Source organism: Cervus elaphus, chromosome 9, assembly GCF_910594005.1.
Source record: "Cervus elaphus chromosome 9, mCerEla1.1, whole genome shotgun sequence".
Lineage (NCBI taxonomy): Eukaryota > Metazoa > Chordata > Mammalia > Artiodactyla > Cervidae > Cervus > Cervus elaphus.
The window spans coordinates 93,372,242-93,388,317 of NC_057823.1; the positions used below are offsets into that span (position 1 = coordinate 93,372,242).

Here is a 16,076-nt window from a genome sequence, read left to right on the forward strand (position 1 = left end):
GCAAAAGGAAGGAAAGCAAGTCCAAGTGCATTCACGAAAAAGGGGAGGGGCACCTAAAGCCGTGGCTGTGAACCTTGGTGAGAAGAGCTGGAGAGAGGCAGCGGCACTGGATCACTCCCTCTCTCCTTGCCAGCTTTCCTGGCCTCTCATTTTTCTTCTTGGTCTACTGACCATTTTTTCTCGGTGACCTACATGTATCTTCCTCCTCCTGACTTCTCTGATTGTTAGCCCTGGGTCCCAGATCTCAATCAAGATTAAAAAAAAAAAAAAAAATCCAGATCAGTTCCATCTTGGCATATAAATACTATCTGAACAATGATCACTGCCACAACAACTCCACCTCCAATCTCTCTTTTGAGTTCCACATTCTTACGTATCTTTTACTTCTGCTAGGTGATCTCTTGAAGGCATCTCAGAAATAATACGTACAAAATATTTAAGAGAACTCTTGACGCTCCCCCAAATTCAACCCTCTCCCAGGTTTCTTTTTCTCAATGAGTCACGCTCTTATTTACACAGTGGTTCAGGTCCACAGCCTGGGAGATATCCTTGATTTTGTTTCTCTCGCATCTCAGACTTGACCCACTGGCAACCCTTCAAGTTCTGTTTTTCATATGGTTCAACTCAGCATCTTCAAAATAGATGCCACGTCCAATTAGGTGAACCTAATTCCACCTGGAACTACTGTTGTGGCATTCTAAGTTTCCTCTTCCACTCCTCTCACCCTTACATTCTTACCATAGCAATGCTGCCAATGTGTGTCAGGTTATATCCTTTCAAGCTCAGGACCCTCCAAAAACTTATTATCACACGACATCAAAGCCTTTCTGGGTGATCTGGCCTCTAGTCACCTCTGCCTTCCTCTCCTTCCTCTCGCCCTCCGCTCATTCAGCTCCCGTCATAATGGGCTTCTTGCTCTTGCTGGATCATGCAAGACTTACTTCTGTCTCTGAACAGAAAGGCTGTCCCTCCACCTGATGTGCTATTCCCTAGAAATTTTCAAACCTGCTCCCTCAGGTCACACAAACACCATAGATTCTTCCCTGGTTAACCTATCTAAAAAGTCATCTCTCCTCCATACCCTTATGTGCTTTGCTTTACATCACAGCCTTTATTACTACCTGATGTTATGTTACATACTAATTCAGCTTATCATTTTATCATTAGACTGTAAACTTTAAGCAGGTAAGGATTCTGTCCAACTTGTTCCCTACTGCACCCCCTGAGCCTAAAATAGTCCTGATCTCGTAGCTATGTTAATGCTCATTGTTGACATCCCAAATCTTTCATTTTTCACAAATGAAACATATTAGTTAATCCCATTGATATGTAAAAATCGCATCTTACAAAGGGGAAAATGTTATGGTATTTGGACATTAATCCACCTCTCAGAATGTATTTTGCACGATTATCACTTTAGTAATGATTTTCAAAACCAGTTTGATTTTTCAAATGCAGTTCAGACTCTTAAACAGTAAGTACTTTCTAAATGCACACACTAGGACAGGGAAGAAAAATGAAAAGGCTGACAAATTCTTTACTCTTATATTTTTAAAATGTGTTCCGAGATTTAAGAAGTAATTATGTAACTCTTCCTACTAAGATTTTGTTAAATAATTTACTATTTGACAGTTTGTGCCACAGTTTTTCACACTATATCTGGAGTTATGAATGAAACTATAAATGGCTTACTACTATGATCTAAAGTAGAAATCCCAAGGGTAGGGTGAAATAGAAATCCCGAGGGTAAAGTGTTTATTTATATTAACAGGTTAAATACCATAAAGTTATCAACTATCTAGAAGAAATATTACGAATAAATGCTAATACCTTTCAAGAGTTATAAAAGTGAGCATTTCATGTTATTTATTTATGCTATGTACTCAAAGTTAGTGACATGAATGTTACTGATAAAAAGCTGGTATTTATAGCGTGCTTACTTTGTGCCAGGTACAATCTGAAGTCTTTGATAAATCTATCTAATCCTTGAAACAACTTTACAAAGCAGCTCTATTTTACAGATGAAAATACTGAGGCCTTGAAAGGCTGTCTGCCCAATAACACACAGATAGAAGATGGCAGATCTAAGATTTGAAACTAAGCAATCTAGCTCCAGAACGTAAAAAGTTAACCACCATGGAGTTACATCACATGTTCTTTGCTCCACGATTCTGCCCTTAAAGTGTATTTCACTTAGCAAAGAGGTTTTTCATATGTAACAGATGATCAAAAATGGGAAATTCTTTCCTAAACTGTACTTTGAAGGTAGCTAATCACCTTTTGATTTGGAAATTATGGTCATGAAATATAATTTATTTAACACATTGCTCATCTTCTAGTTGTCTTCAAGTATTCAAAGGCACACTCATGAAGGTCATGTTTAACAGGGGCTTCCCTGATGGTTCCGTGGCTAAGGTTCCACGCTCCCAATGCAGAGGCCTGGGTTTGATCCCTGCCTCTTCAGGAAGCTAGATCCCACACGCCACAACTGAAGGTCCCACTGGCCTCAACTCAAAAACCAGCACAGCCAAATCAAAAAATTAACATCTTTTAAAAACCATGGTTAACAGAAAATAAATTTCCATGAGTAAAGTTGAATGTGTATAATTTCTAGACAGATTATTTTCATAAAAAGTAAGTTACAAATGATTATAATTTACAAAATTTTACAATTAATATCTCACTCTAAATTCCAAACAAACTACAGATATCTTACCAACAAACAAATATTGTTTACATTTTTTTCTTTTTTTAACATAATTTGAACAGTCAAGAGCCACACAAAAATGTCAAGATGTATGCTAATGATGAAATTTGCTTTTAGAGACCAAAATTTTGCTGATTTATTGTTTGATTTCTAACAGCTGTAAAATCATTCTCACTGGAAAGCAGAAACCACAGAGATTAAAAAAAAAAACACAAACTTTAAAACTCTTCAGAATAGAATAATATGCATGTACTAAGCTCCAAAAGGATCAATTTCTTAACCACCTACCTTTTAATATCTTAAATGTCTCTGTTATGAACATATCGTCTTTTTATACACTACTATGTATAAAATAGACAGCTAATGAGGACCTACTGTATAGCGCAGGCAGGTCCATTCAGTGCTTCGTGGTGACCTAAACGAGAAGGAAATCTAAGGACGAGGGGAGGTATACACGTATCTATGTGTATATGTGTGTGTGTGTGTGTATATATATATATGTGTGTGTGTGTGTGTGTGTGTGTATGGCTGGTTCAGTTTTACTGTGCAGCAGAAACGAACACAACATTGTAAAGCAACTAGACTCCAATTTTAGAAAAATACATTGTCATTATAAGGTACATAACCTAAAAAGGCCAAAAAATAATAGCTTTCAATAATTTAAAGGGTGCCCAATCTACCAGAGATCAATCAAAGTTACCCACCTACAAAGTAACTGCCAAATAAGGCTATCACCTACTACACATATAAGCTAATAATTAAAAAAAATCACTGTCAACTTCCTATACGTTAGATTGTCCAACACTCTGCATTCTACAGGACTGCTTTGCACTCCAGCTGTAGCAGTAAAATTACTGAAACTGTAATTCTCTTAATATTTAAATAATATATTAAAATTTAATTTTCAGCACCTGGAAGAATCTGTTTGTGTGCCAGCAAATGAGGTAGCTGGGCCTGGAGCTCCTATACATATGGGACTCAAAAACAACCTATCACAAATAATTACTAAGCTAGAGCAGCTGTAGTCACCACAGTAGTCATTTAAAAATCAGGTCAAAGTTGCTTGAATTCTTTTCCATTTTCAAGATACCATGCGCATAAATTCTGTGGTGTTTATCTTTTTCTATTTGCTGCATTTTGTAAATTATTTATTTTTACTGATAATTGTAGATTGAGGTGGAAAGGGCAGCAAGGGCATCTTGTGATTTTTTTTTTTTTAAGTTGGGCATGTTAAAAGAAATTAAGCTCCTGATTTCTCAGGTTCTTTAAATGGCTTATATGAAAGTGCTGATCTGAAAGCACATGTACTTGTTCAATCAGTTTAAAGGAAGGACATATTCTGTGAATAAACAGACAAACACAAAACTAAGGTATATTTACTGCTGTATGTATCTGGTGTCCACACACATTGTGTCTGCAAAAATGAGTCTAAACAAAGATATACACATACATCATTAATAAGATATTCTTTGACATATTCTCTCTATATTTTCCCAAACCATGATGCCATCTGGTCTATGTATAAAATAAAATAATTTAAAATTTATAACTTATTGAATTTGAGCAAATTACTAGGGGAGGGGACTACTGAATTGAAGGTTCAAAAACATTTAATATTTTAGACATTTTAATTCACATCTAAGAAAGTAAAACTGTTTTAAAGAAAGTCTTATATAGACACAATTTCTAAGTTCACAATGCTATCTGAAATTGGATAGGTATTACATCTCTCCTCTCCCATTTCTCATCATTCCTAATGCACTTACTGAGAAATAAAAACTCCAGAGAGCATGGAACATCTTAGGATTTTTTTCCCATCACTGTAGTGAGAGTCACATTGCTTTACCCAAAAGCTCTAGATAAAATGAAAATTAATTCGAAAAGTGTCTTTAGTAAAAAGGATGACAGCAGCAATAAACTTCATACAAATAGAAATTTTAATTGCTTTATTTTTAGATTTCCAATCCGATTCTTGGATATGGAAAAAGGTATAAACATCTGTTTGGGGGAAGCATCTAATAACATCCTACACCTGATATTTAGGAAGAAAATAAATTAAGATTTTTGTTGTGGTTGTTGGAGGGAAAGATGGGGATTAGAAGACAGGAAAAAATGTCCCAAGAATTTACACACTATTACCTTCAATCATCTTGATGCGAGTCATTCACACCACCACCATGCTAACAAGACATCCAATTTACTAAACAATGAATACTGAAAATACATTTAAAAAGGTACAAATGACTGTCCAAAGAACGACACTGAAAAATATTAAGTAACAGCTCTACCTCGAGATAAGCCTCGCCATTAAAGAGTTTTAATGAAGAGAGCCTTCAAAGGCTAAATCAGGAGGCATTGATTAGATTGCCTCTAACTTTGTGTTTTGACACCTTCGTCTTTCGTGGCATTATATTGTCTCTGTGCATCTTACAAAGGAAGCATTTTACTAGGCCCACACAAGAACAGGAGACAGCAGCGCTTATAAAAGAGACTGTCAAGGGTGTGAGCCAAAATGGGTCTCATTTGGATTTCAAGTGAAGAAAACTCCTAATGCATTTCATTACAATGTATGCGAACCTCTGAAAAGAAGGATGGATTGGGATTCTCATCCCCATTAATTTATTGAAATGGATTCAGTTTTTTCTTGTATATCAAGAGAGACCATGTGTTTCAAGCAAGGTAACAATATTATAGTCCCAATAACCAAATATGCCATGATTCAGTATGCTCTTCTGTGAGATAAAGAGGAGGCAATTTTCTTGATAATTGGGATTGGAGTTTAAAAATAAATCCTACAATAGCATGGCAACAAATAAATATTCTTTGTTAGTATCAGTTTTAAAGATATGATCAAGCTGCTATACAACATAGGGATTGATTCAGGCTTTGTTACCAGAGCAGGCTTTTTACCATTTGAAATCCTATTTTTTCCCCCTGCTACTGTCATCCACACATTGACTTTTTACTTCATTGAGGAACTGTGTGCATAACACAATTAGGATAACACCAAAGAAAAAGTCATATTTTATTAAAAGATAGTGAAAAGAGAATGAGACGAAGTCACAGCATTTTAAGTACTGTATTGAGGTCTACATATACCTCCCTTCATAAGAATGTTCTAGTCATCAAGGCACCTATTAGGTAATTCATGATTTTTAAAGCGGTGCTTATATTTGGCTGATTTGCCAACTTCATTAAAATGATACCCACCATTCAAAAAATTTCTGTCCCTAACCACAGAGAAATGCCATGATCTAATGTTCTTAGACATCCTAAATAATTTCATAAATCTACAGGATTACAAATATAAGACATATGCTCTCATTGCTCTTTAACACCATTAACATTTAGAGATGATTGATTATGTTATACCAATAACATTCAGTGAATTCAAAGCTGATCTATTTTTTATGTAAATCACACAACCTGCTAGTCAAATTAAAGGTTAAATATACATAAAGTCTTAGAATAAAATACAGATAATCTTTCACATGGAACATGGACCCATGATGCACATACTCAAATGTAATAGGATCCACAAATTCACAGGTTGCTTACTAATTAAATCCAGAAAACCAGCATGAGCAGGTCCTCCTTATGTTGTTATACATTTTATTCCAAATGGGAATAATATATCCACAGCAAAGTAGAATTGCAAAATATAGCTAGAAAACACAATTGGGAATAACTGTACATTTACAAACTTGGAAAGAACACTCTATAAACAAATTCATATTCCTCATTTAAATTTTCCCAAGGATCTAACTATAAAATAGATACAGTAAGAATACGTATAAACAAAATATTCAGCATGTGTACATACATGGTGAAGTATGTGTGTATCCAGATATTCTTCAAGCAAGAGAAAACTATATACAGAAATTCTAACAGCAAATCTCAATTAAGTCTAGTATATGATTATTTTTAAGTTTATACATCTACCTGTAATACAGACAATAGAGGAATTTTTTGATGAATTGTAATTAAATTAGAATGATGTATGTTCCTTATTTTTATCTTGACAGTTCTTGTATTCTCAGACAGAGCCTATTACACACAAATATACAGCAGGTTACTTGTTGAATAATGTATTTCAAGTACTTAAAATTACCAGGGAGTTGCCTAAGATCTACATGTGAATACATATTTTGGCCTTAATTTTCATCAATGCATTTCTTCAACTGAGTATATTTTATAATCCACCAGCAAAGCAGTTAATATCAGTTTTTTTCAGGATATAACAAAGATAATCATACCATCTTTATGATATAAACTTTATGACATTCTGAATAAAACTGACAAGTATAAAATTTGATCCATAAAATAAGTGATATACTTATGTTAATTCACCTTTTAAAAGATATTATGTGTTGCTCCATTTTTTTGACAAGGCTTCCATTCATACTAGAGACATGTTGAAAAACACTATATTTTCTCTCAATAAGGAAAATCACTTTACCCACTATCATGCTTGTTCTGTCTCAATAAAAAATCAATCATCAAATGCTTGCTTCCAAGTTTTACTTGTTAAACTGCCAATTTATGCATACAGTTTGGCTCAGCAGAATTTCACTCAGTACCATTTCTCTCATTATTATAATTTTGTACATCTCATAAAGTGTTTTAAACTCAGGGGGTAGGGGAAGTTATGAAAGTTTATATGTGCTTCTATGCAGCAATTGATGTTAGGGTTAAAATCCAGTGGTAGGATGTAGTTCCAAATAATCATTTTTAAAGAATAAGAAAAACCATATCTTTCTGTGGTTTTTCAAAGTAATAAAGGCCTGATTGATCCCACTGACTAAGGCAATTGAATCGGTTGTCTAAATGGTAGCAACGTCAATGTCAGATATGTGGTTATCTTTTCATCTGGGCCCATTCTTGAATGTAAAAATCAGATGTTTGAAGGACATTTCACTGACCTGTTATGGCCTCTACGACTCTCAAGCACAATACTAGTATTCCTTATATAAGTGCCACATTTTGGATAAAAACCATTTCATCAATGATGCCTTTGCGACATCTGGCGGTCCTTAGGATATATAAAAATTACTTTTTGTTTTTCCAAATCTATCCGTACTTGAAATTCCAGACCAAAAGCCTTTGATACCCCCTAGCGGGGGCACAAAAGCACTCTGGCCTGTAAGCTAGGACGTGGACTACCATGAATCCATATGGTGCAAAAGGTCACAAATCTTGAGATGTGGTGACATCATGACAATAAGACACTTTCTAGACAGAAGCTGACCCATTTTGAATATAAAAAGGACCCTGATCACATGTTCCCACACATTTAATACTATGGAGAAAAAAGAAATATGCTAAGTGCTCTACACAGACACTGAAAGTGGTGTTTAAGGGTACCTAGAGTTCTCAGACTTAAGGAATACTAACCAGAGATGCCTTGCAAGATTACTTTAAATGATCTCTGCGTCCTGGTTTTTTATAAGTTGATGCTTGGCAAATGTTAATAAGCAGAAGAGAAGTGGCTGAAGCATAGGGTGAAAGCCTCTATGCATAATCTTTCCTTCTTTTTTAAATTATTAATCCAGCCATACTGAAGCTTGTTCTACATGCTTCAGCCTCTATTTATATTTCTAGCAAAGCACGGAACTTGAATATCACTTTATGCAGAAGAAAAAACTGCCCTTTGGATTTTTATTCTTGTTCTATAGCCAATTCAGTATGAGGAAGGGGGAATAAAAACTCATTTCCATCTCTTCATTACACTCTCTACAGGTATATTTGTTGTCCACATTGAGAAATCATGACTTCACTAATTCTTTGCTCAGCAGGAGAAAATTACATGTACTATACAGTTGATTTTTCATTTATTCTGTGTCTTGGTGAAGTAGCACACTTGACAGCAATAAGATCAAATTCAAGTGCACTGTGTTTATTCTCTATTCTCAACCTTCCTCTCAAATATTTATCTGAAAATCTATATTATTTTGGCTACAAACTAGTACTTTCAAGGGGTTTTCCAGAGAAAAGAACTGTTTTTCCAGATTTTGTTTTATAGCCAATATTTGATATGTATCTAACATTTTTTATTTTTCAAGTGATTAATAATTAATAAGCAGTCAGTGTAGTAGATAGCAGATTCACTTCTCCTGACACAATACTAAGATTTATTATATATATGCATACATTACTTAGTTCAAAGATATTTGTTTCATAATTGAATCAATTTATTTTTATTTATAAAAAAACATATAGAAACTATCCCTGTAGACATGAGCTTGAATTTACACATAATCTTTTTTTTTTACACATAATCTTTTAAAATCTCATACATATTAAAATTATCAGATGTCTACCATTAGTTACATACTGCTCTTAGGGTGGCAATAACTTCCCTTGTTAGTATTTACAGATTGAAATTAGAAATGGATATACGTACCTTTTAAAATTATTCCATGTTCTCCATTTTGACAATACATGATCACATAGAACAATAAAGTAAATAGCGCTTGATACTGCATTCCCTTGTCATTGTTTAAAAGGATCTTATTTAATTGAGAAGGCAGTATGATACAAAAAATACCAGTGTGCATTATTTTTAAAAAGATAAGAGGAAAAAAGTAAAATAACCTATTATCACTATATTATCCATTAATATTTTAGATTATAAGATGATTTGATAAATAATAAAGTAAAAACTATAATGAAATACATTGAGTAAAATTAATGACATTTAATCAAATACTACTCTTTGTCTAAAACATGCTTTGTATCATAAATATTACAATAGAAGCTAAAAGAAACTGGCAACAGACATACCTTTATAATAATATGGATTAAATCTTTTTAAAATGTTAAAGCAATAATTTTGAAGAATAATACCAAATATATAATCCTCCTATCCATAATTACACAGAAAACTAGCAAAATACATTTTCAATATGACTACACATATAGCTATAAAAAGTAAAGTCATAATTCTACAGTAAATTTCATTTTCTTGATCTGTCTTTTAGAAATATATTTGTAGGATATTATGGAGAAATTTTAGAATGCAACTTCCAGGGCCACACCAAGAATTACCAAAATAAATCCTGCCCTCAACTCTCAATACAAATAAATGGAAATTCTGCTACATTATCTAAGTGTTTATTAAAGTTATTTTGTTTTGTGAAGGCCATGTTGAAAGCACCAAAAAAGGTGAAAAGACATAGAAGGATTAAGAAGAGTAAGAAAATTAAATGGAAATCAGCAAACAACTAAGTGATGTTAACTATGGAAGGCATGGAAGGAGATCCAACATAAGCATAATTGGTATCTCTTAAAAAAAAAAAAAAGAATTAAACAAATGGAATGGGGAAAATATCCAAAGATATAATTTAAGAAAACTTACCAGAAATAGATTAAGATGTGAATAAACAGACTGAAGGAACACAGTCTCTTGGGGAAACTGACACAGAATGATAAACATTCTGATGCTGGGAAACATGGAAGGCAGGAGGAGAAGGGGATGACAGAGGATGAGATGTCGGATAGCATCACCAGCTTGATGGACATGAGTTTGAATAAGCTTCAGGAGTCGGTGATAGAGAGGGAAGCCTGGCTTGCTGTAGTCCATGGGGTCGCAAAGAGTCAGACACGACTGAGCGACTGAACCCACTGACTGACTGATGAACATCAAGACATGCTGGAGAGAACTGATCTTCAAAGGTGAAGGAACAATTGTTTTTGTCTTTCAAGTTTAAATATCAAGTTACTATAAGAAGGAAAAAATTGGCTGGCTATTTGAAAGGAAATGATACTAACTAGAGTCCACAGAAGAAATGAAGAACCCCAGAGTAGGTACATACACTGGGTGATAAATTTTAAAAGACTAAATAAACACTACTACTCTTTCTTTACTTTTCACTATTTTCTCAACTTCTTTAAAAGAATAGGTTGCATAAAGTAGAACTCAGAAATGAATTATTGGGTTTAAAACATATATAGATTTAATACATATGGCAATAATAGCACAAAAAAAGAGGGAAGAAATGGAAAAATATAGGAGCAAAGTTCCTATGAAGTAAATTGCAAAAAGATGCACATTTTAATACTGAGAGTGACTAATAAGAAAATAAGTCAAAAAGTAGTAAAAATTCAGTTGAGGGGCAAAATGTTCCAGAACAGGACAAATCTTGTTCTGCTACCAAACTGATCTACCATTCTTAATGAGATTCAATGCATGCTTTCACAAGATTTGTTTGGATACAAAAAACCTTTCTGCTCTGAAAATTCTTTATTCTTTTCCCACTTTGGAGACTCTGTGTATGTCTAATCTCTGGTACAGAAAAAAACTACCCAGGGGCTCCCTGATATTTAAATAAAATGTTTAGTTGAATTAACATATGATATATTCTTAGCCCATATGTAAATATATATCATTTATATAAAATCATTTATACAAAATGATTAAAAACAAATTTGGTTCCACATATGTCTGTTATTATAAACATTAATTATTAGTTAATAAGAACGTTGATATGTACTTCATATTGTCACAGTTCAGGGCCCCTGAGTATACTTTTCTTATGCTGTTTTAAGTTCAGGGCAATGGAAGACAATAAAACAGTCTAAATGATTAAGCTAATAAGATTAATATGATACTGCTGCAATAAACTATATTAATTACTCTGACATATGTGAAAAAGTTTGCAATGGATACACGCGAGTGATCTTCAGTTACTCTAGAAGGCACATGGAGTTATACAGACCTTACTTGGAGTATCAAATACAAGTATCAATTAAGCTCCTTAATGGAGTCAAGTTGTAGTGGGAAAAAGTAAAATGCAGCAAAATTTATAGTTTGCAAAAGTCAAATTCTACAATCATTCACCAGTATACTAGGACTAGAAAAGGCTTGAGATGTAGTAATTAAGTACAAAAGGACACAGTCTGTAAAGATCTCTATATTTACTTTCTATTATTTTCAAGCATAAACCTGCTGTTGGACTCCATAATTTTAGTCTGATGTTCTTTCTTTCAAAGATGTTTTTTTCTGTTAATGAGGGGAAGCCTGTTTATGATAGCCTGAAAAAGGAAAAGTTCCAAATATAAAATGATACTATTTGCTAGTAATAAAATTGAAAACACTACTTTAAGCATTAAAGACTGTCCTTTAAAAGGGCAAAAGAACTAATATTTATAAAGGGAAATTGTTTTATAAATCTTACTACATAAAAAAACTTCTATTTCTAAAAAAAAAAAAATCATTAAGAAAGTGAAAAGGCAAGCCAAGGAGGAGAAGATATTTGCAACAAAGTGTTTGCATCTCCCCATCCATACATCTATTTACCTATATTTTTTTCATACAAATCAATAAAGAAAAAAGATCAAGAGGCAAATAGGCAGGAGGCTTAAAGACATTTCACCAAAGAAGATATCCAAACGCTTAAAAAATAAATGAACAAAATGTTCACCATCATCAGTAATGACATCTGTCAGAATTGCGAAAACCAAGTTTGTATTGGGGAGGATATGATGCAGTGAGAACTCATATACTTATAATGGGCAATATACTCTAAGACCTAGCAAATCTACTTCTATGTATAAAACACAAATTGCCTACACATAATACCAAGATTCATGTACATGAATGTTCCCAGCCACATTATTTATAATAGCTAAGAACTGGAAACCATCGAAATGTTCATCAACAGTGGAATGGTTGAGAAACTGAATGTTATCATAAAACGGGATACTCTACAACAATGAAAATGTACAACTTCAGTTATATTCAATTGTATGGGTGAATCTCACAAACATAACAAAAGATGCCAAAATCAATTAAAAATGTATGATTTTACTTATGTAAAGTTTTTTAAAAGAGCAAATTACCCATCCCCCAAAAAAACCCAAAATAAAAAAACAGAAAATAAATGTGTCAAGGAAATGGAAAAATTGGAACCTTTATGCACGGAAAGCGGAAATATAAAATGCTTCAGTCACTGTGGAAAACAATATGGTAGTGCCTCAAAATGTTAAGCATAGAATAACTATATGATACAGCAATTCTACTTCTGAGTACATACTCAGCAAGATTGAAAGCATGAATTTCAACAGATACTTGTAAACACAAGTTCATGGTAACATTATGCACAATAGCCAAAGGCAGAAGAAATCCAAGTGCCCAGCAGATAAATGAATAAACAAAATGTGGTATATATACACAACAGTATCTAACATGGCCTTAAAAAGTAAGGACACTGTCAGATACTACAGTATGGATGAGCCTAAAGAAATTATACTAAGTGAAATAAGCCAGTCACAGAAAGACAAAAATAATCTAACTCCACTTATTTGAGATACCTAAAAGAGCAACATTTATAAACATAGAAAGTAGGATGGTAATGGCCAGGGCTGGGAGAAGAAAGGAATGGGGAGTTATTATTTAATTGATAGAGTCCCAGGTTGGGAAGATGAAAATGTATTGAAAATGGATAGTGGTGATGACCGTAAAATAAAGTGAACTACTTACGCCACTGAACTGTACATTAAAAAAAGTTTTTAATGGCAACTCTTATGTGTATGTTCAGTCAGTTCAGTTCAGTTCAGTCACTCAGTCGTGTCCGACTCTCTGCAACCCATGGACTGCAGCACACCAGGCCTCCCTGTCCATCACCAACTCCCGGAGTTTACTCAAACTCATGCCCATCGAGTCGGTGATGCCATCCAGCCATCTCATCCTCTGTCGTCCTCTTCTCCTCCTGCCCCCAATCCCTCCCAGCATCAGGGTCTTTTCCAATGAGTCAACTCTTTGCATGGGGTGGCCAAAGTATTGGAGTTTCATCTTCAGCATCAGTCCTTCCAATGAATACCCAGGACTTATCTCCTTCAGGATGGACTGGTTGGATCTCCTTGCAGTCCAAGGGACTCTCAAGAGTCTTCTCCAACACCACAGTTCAAAAGCATCAATTTTTCAGCTTTCTTCACAGTCCAACTCTCACATCCATACATGACCACTGGAAAAACCATAGCCTTGACCTGACGGACCTTTGTTGGCAAAGTAATGTCTCTGTGTATGTTACCACATTTAAATAAAACACAAACTTGAACTGAAGTGTTAGAAGTAAAGATAGTAAAAGGAAAAAAAAAAAGAAGAAGAAGAAGAAGAAGTAAAGATAGTGCTTAATCTTTGGGAAGAAGGGAAAGGATAGTATTTAGAATGGATCACGGGGGTGGGGTAGATTCAAGGGTGCTGGCGATGTTCTATTCCTGAATATTGACTATCAGTGGTGGTAAATGAATGTTTGCTTTAGGAAAATTCATAAAGTGTCACACTTAAGTTTTATGTCCTTTTCTCTTATATTTTACAATGAAATCTTTAAAGATAGCTTATGTATATTATAGGCATGTTTGGGCTTCCCAGGTGGTGCTAGTGGTAAAGAACCTGCCTTCCAATGAAGACAGCATAAGAGATAGGTGTGAGATCCCTGGGGCAGGAAGATCCCCTGGAGGAGGGCATGGCAACCCACTCCGGTATTCATGCCTGGAGAATCCCATGGACAGAGGAGCCTGGCGAGCTGTCACACTCCATAGGGCTGCGAAGAGCTGGACACCACTGCAATGACTTAGCACGCATGCATTATAAGAATGTTAACATTCAACAGAATATTTGAATCCTATGTCATTACAACTTGTATGTTGCCAGCAGTCTGGAGTGAAAAGGACTTAGGCGGTGGAGTCAACCATCGCCTTTGACTTGAATTCCACCCTGGTCATGTAAAAACTGTGTGACATTCAGCAAACCCTTATCTTCTTTCAACCTATTTCCCTAAAAACATGACAAGTGTTTAACACAAAGTTTTAAGGATTAAAAGTTTGTGTAAACATGTACAGTGTGTTGTTAATCAAGTAACAAGTGGTCTAAACATATGAGGCTTCATAGCGTTTCCTTTAGAAGACAAATTTCTTCACTTTTTAAAATACGTTTTCATTGGATATTCAAGAATATTCTGGTGTGGAAACCAGCTATGAAGAGTACAGATCAAGTTCAAAACTTCCCCAAACTATGTCATTTGAGAAGCTATAGTTCATTCTTTCAGTTTAATTAACAACATTAAAAAAATAAGCAGACTGTATTTATAACTTTGCTGTGAGGGTATAAAGTTATACTTCAAAAATGTGAAAAGACAATAAAACCAAGAAACAACAATTAGTCAAATATTTTTAAAGAGCTATTTACTAGAATAATGAAAGAGAAAATTCACCTTTTAAGCATTGCTACTACTTAACATTTTAAAAGATTCCTTTTGTATGCAAAAGACAATGGGACAGTCTGATTTTCTATATACCATTTATAGAGGTTTAACTGTATATCATATAAAGCTTCCAGTTTCATCCAAATCTACTGTTAAATTACCCATGTAATTATCCCAGTAGAAATCATTATACTTTTTATTATTAATTTTATTAACACTTTACTGGTAGGAGTCTGGGTATATTAAAATGTACTTCTCAGAGTTTTTATTATGACAAGTAAAGGGAACACTTCTTTATTATTTTACAGTGGGAGGAGTGTGTAATTACTAAGACACTAACAATATAGGTAAAAAATAAATGGCCATTAGGCTTATTTCAAAGCATACTTTTCAAAGATTCCAATGGCAGCATCTTTATATATATATTTCCATTAAAATTAAGCTAATTCAGTTCTGTATTCCACCTATGATGAGACTATGATGTGACAGCTCTTTCTTCTAATTGTTGTCAACAAGAGAGTAGTTACTAGGAGTTATGCATAAATGTACACAGATAGGAAAAAGAGGTGGGAGAAGGGGAAATTTTATGAGGATGCTCAAAACAAATGTTTTCAGAGTAACATGAGCGTAGAATATTGTGTATAAATGGAAATATCAAAATGCTTATGTATCTTTTAGTTGGAATTTTAACCTTTATTATGTTTCTTATATACTTTACTTTCTAATCATATAGTACTATTAACTGTCCTCAATCAAACTAAATTCAGTTAATAAAAGATCACAGGTAAGATATTGATTGAACTTTTGGTAATTCAGTAAATTCTCAGTATATAATTCTCATTCTTCTATTCCCTTTCTACTATAATCCTATTGATTCTCCAACTATTTTCAAATCAAAATAAATACTTATTGAGGGCTTCCTCTGTGCATGTATCTATACCAACAGTAAATCAATTTGATTGCTTCTTAACCAAGAATTCCCAGTAGAATCCTGGGTATATAGAAATTATATAAATCTCAGATAAATATATAATATCAGATGAAAGTGAAGGAGGAGAGTGAAAAAGTTGGCTTAAAACTCAACAATCAAAAAAATAAGATCATGGCATCAGGTCCCAACACTTCATGGCAAATAGATGGGGAAACAAAGGAAAGAGTGACAGACT

The 16,076-nt window shown here is 34.0% G+C and overlaps 1 protein-coding gene across 5 annotated transcripts in view; it reads right to left on the minus strand.

Moving 5' to 3' along the window:
* The window catches only part of KIAA0825 (KIAA0825 ortholog), a 416,740-nt gene that overhangs the window by 149,941 nt on the left and 250,723 nt on the right, over positions 1-16,076 (minus strand). The window contains exon 21 of one of the 5 annotated variants that reach the window (XM_043913610.1): positions 13,629-13,671. The exons of the other annotated variants lie outside the window; for them this stretch is intronic. Within the exon in view, the coding sequence (XP_043769545.1) occupies positions 13,653-13,671 (19 nt within the window). The 3' untranslated portion in view covers positions 13,629-13,652. Of the gene's footprint in view, positions 1-13,628; positions 13,672-16,076 lie in introns of those variants that run through there. 5 annotated transcript variants of the gene reach the window in all.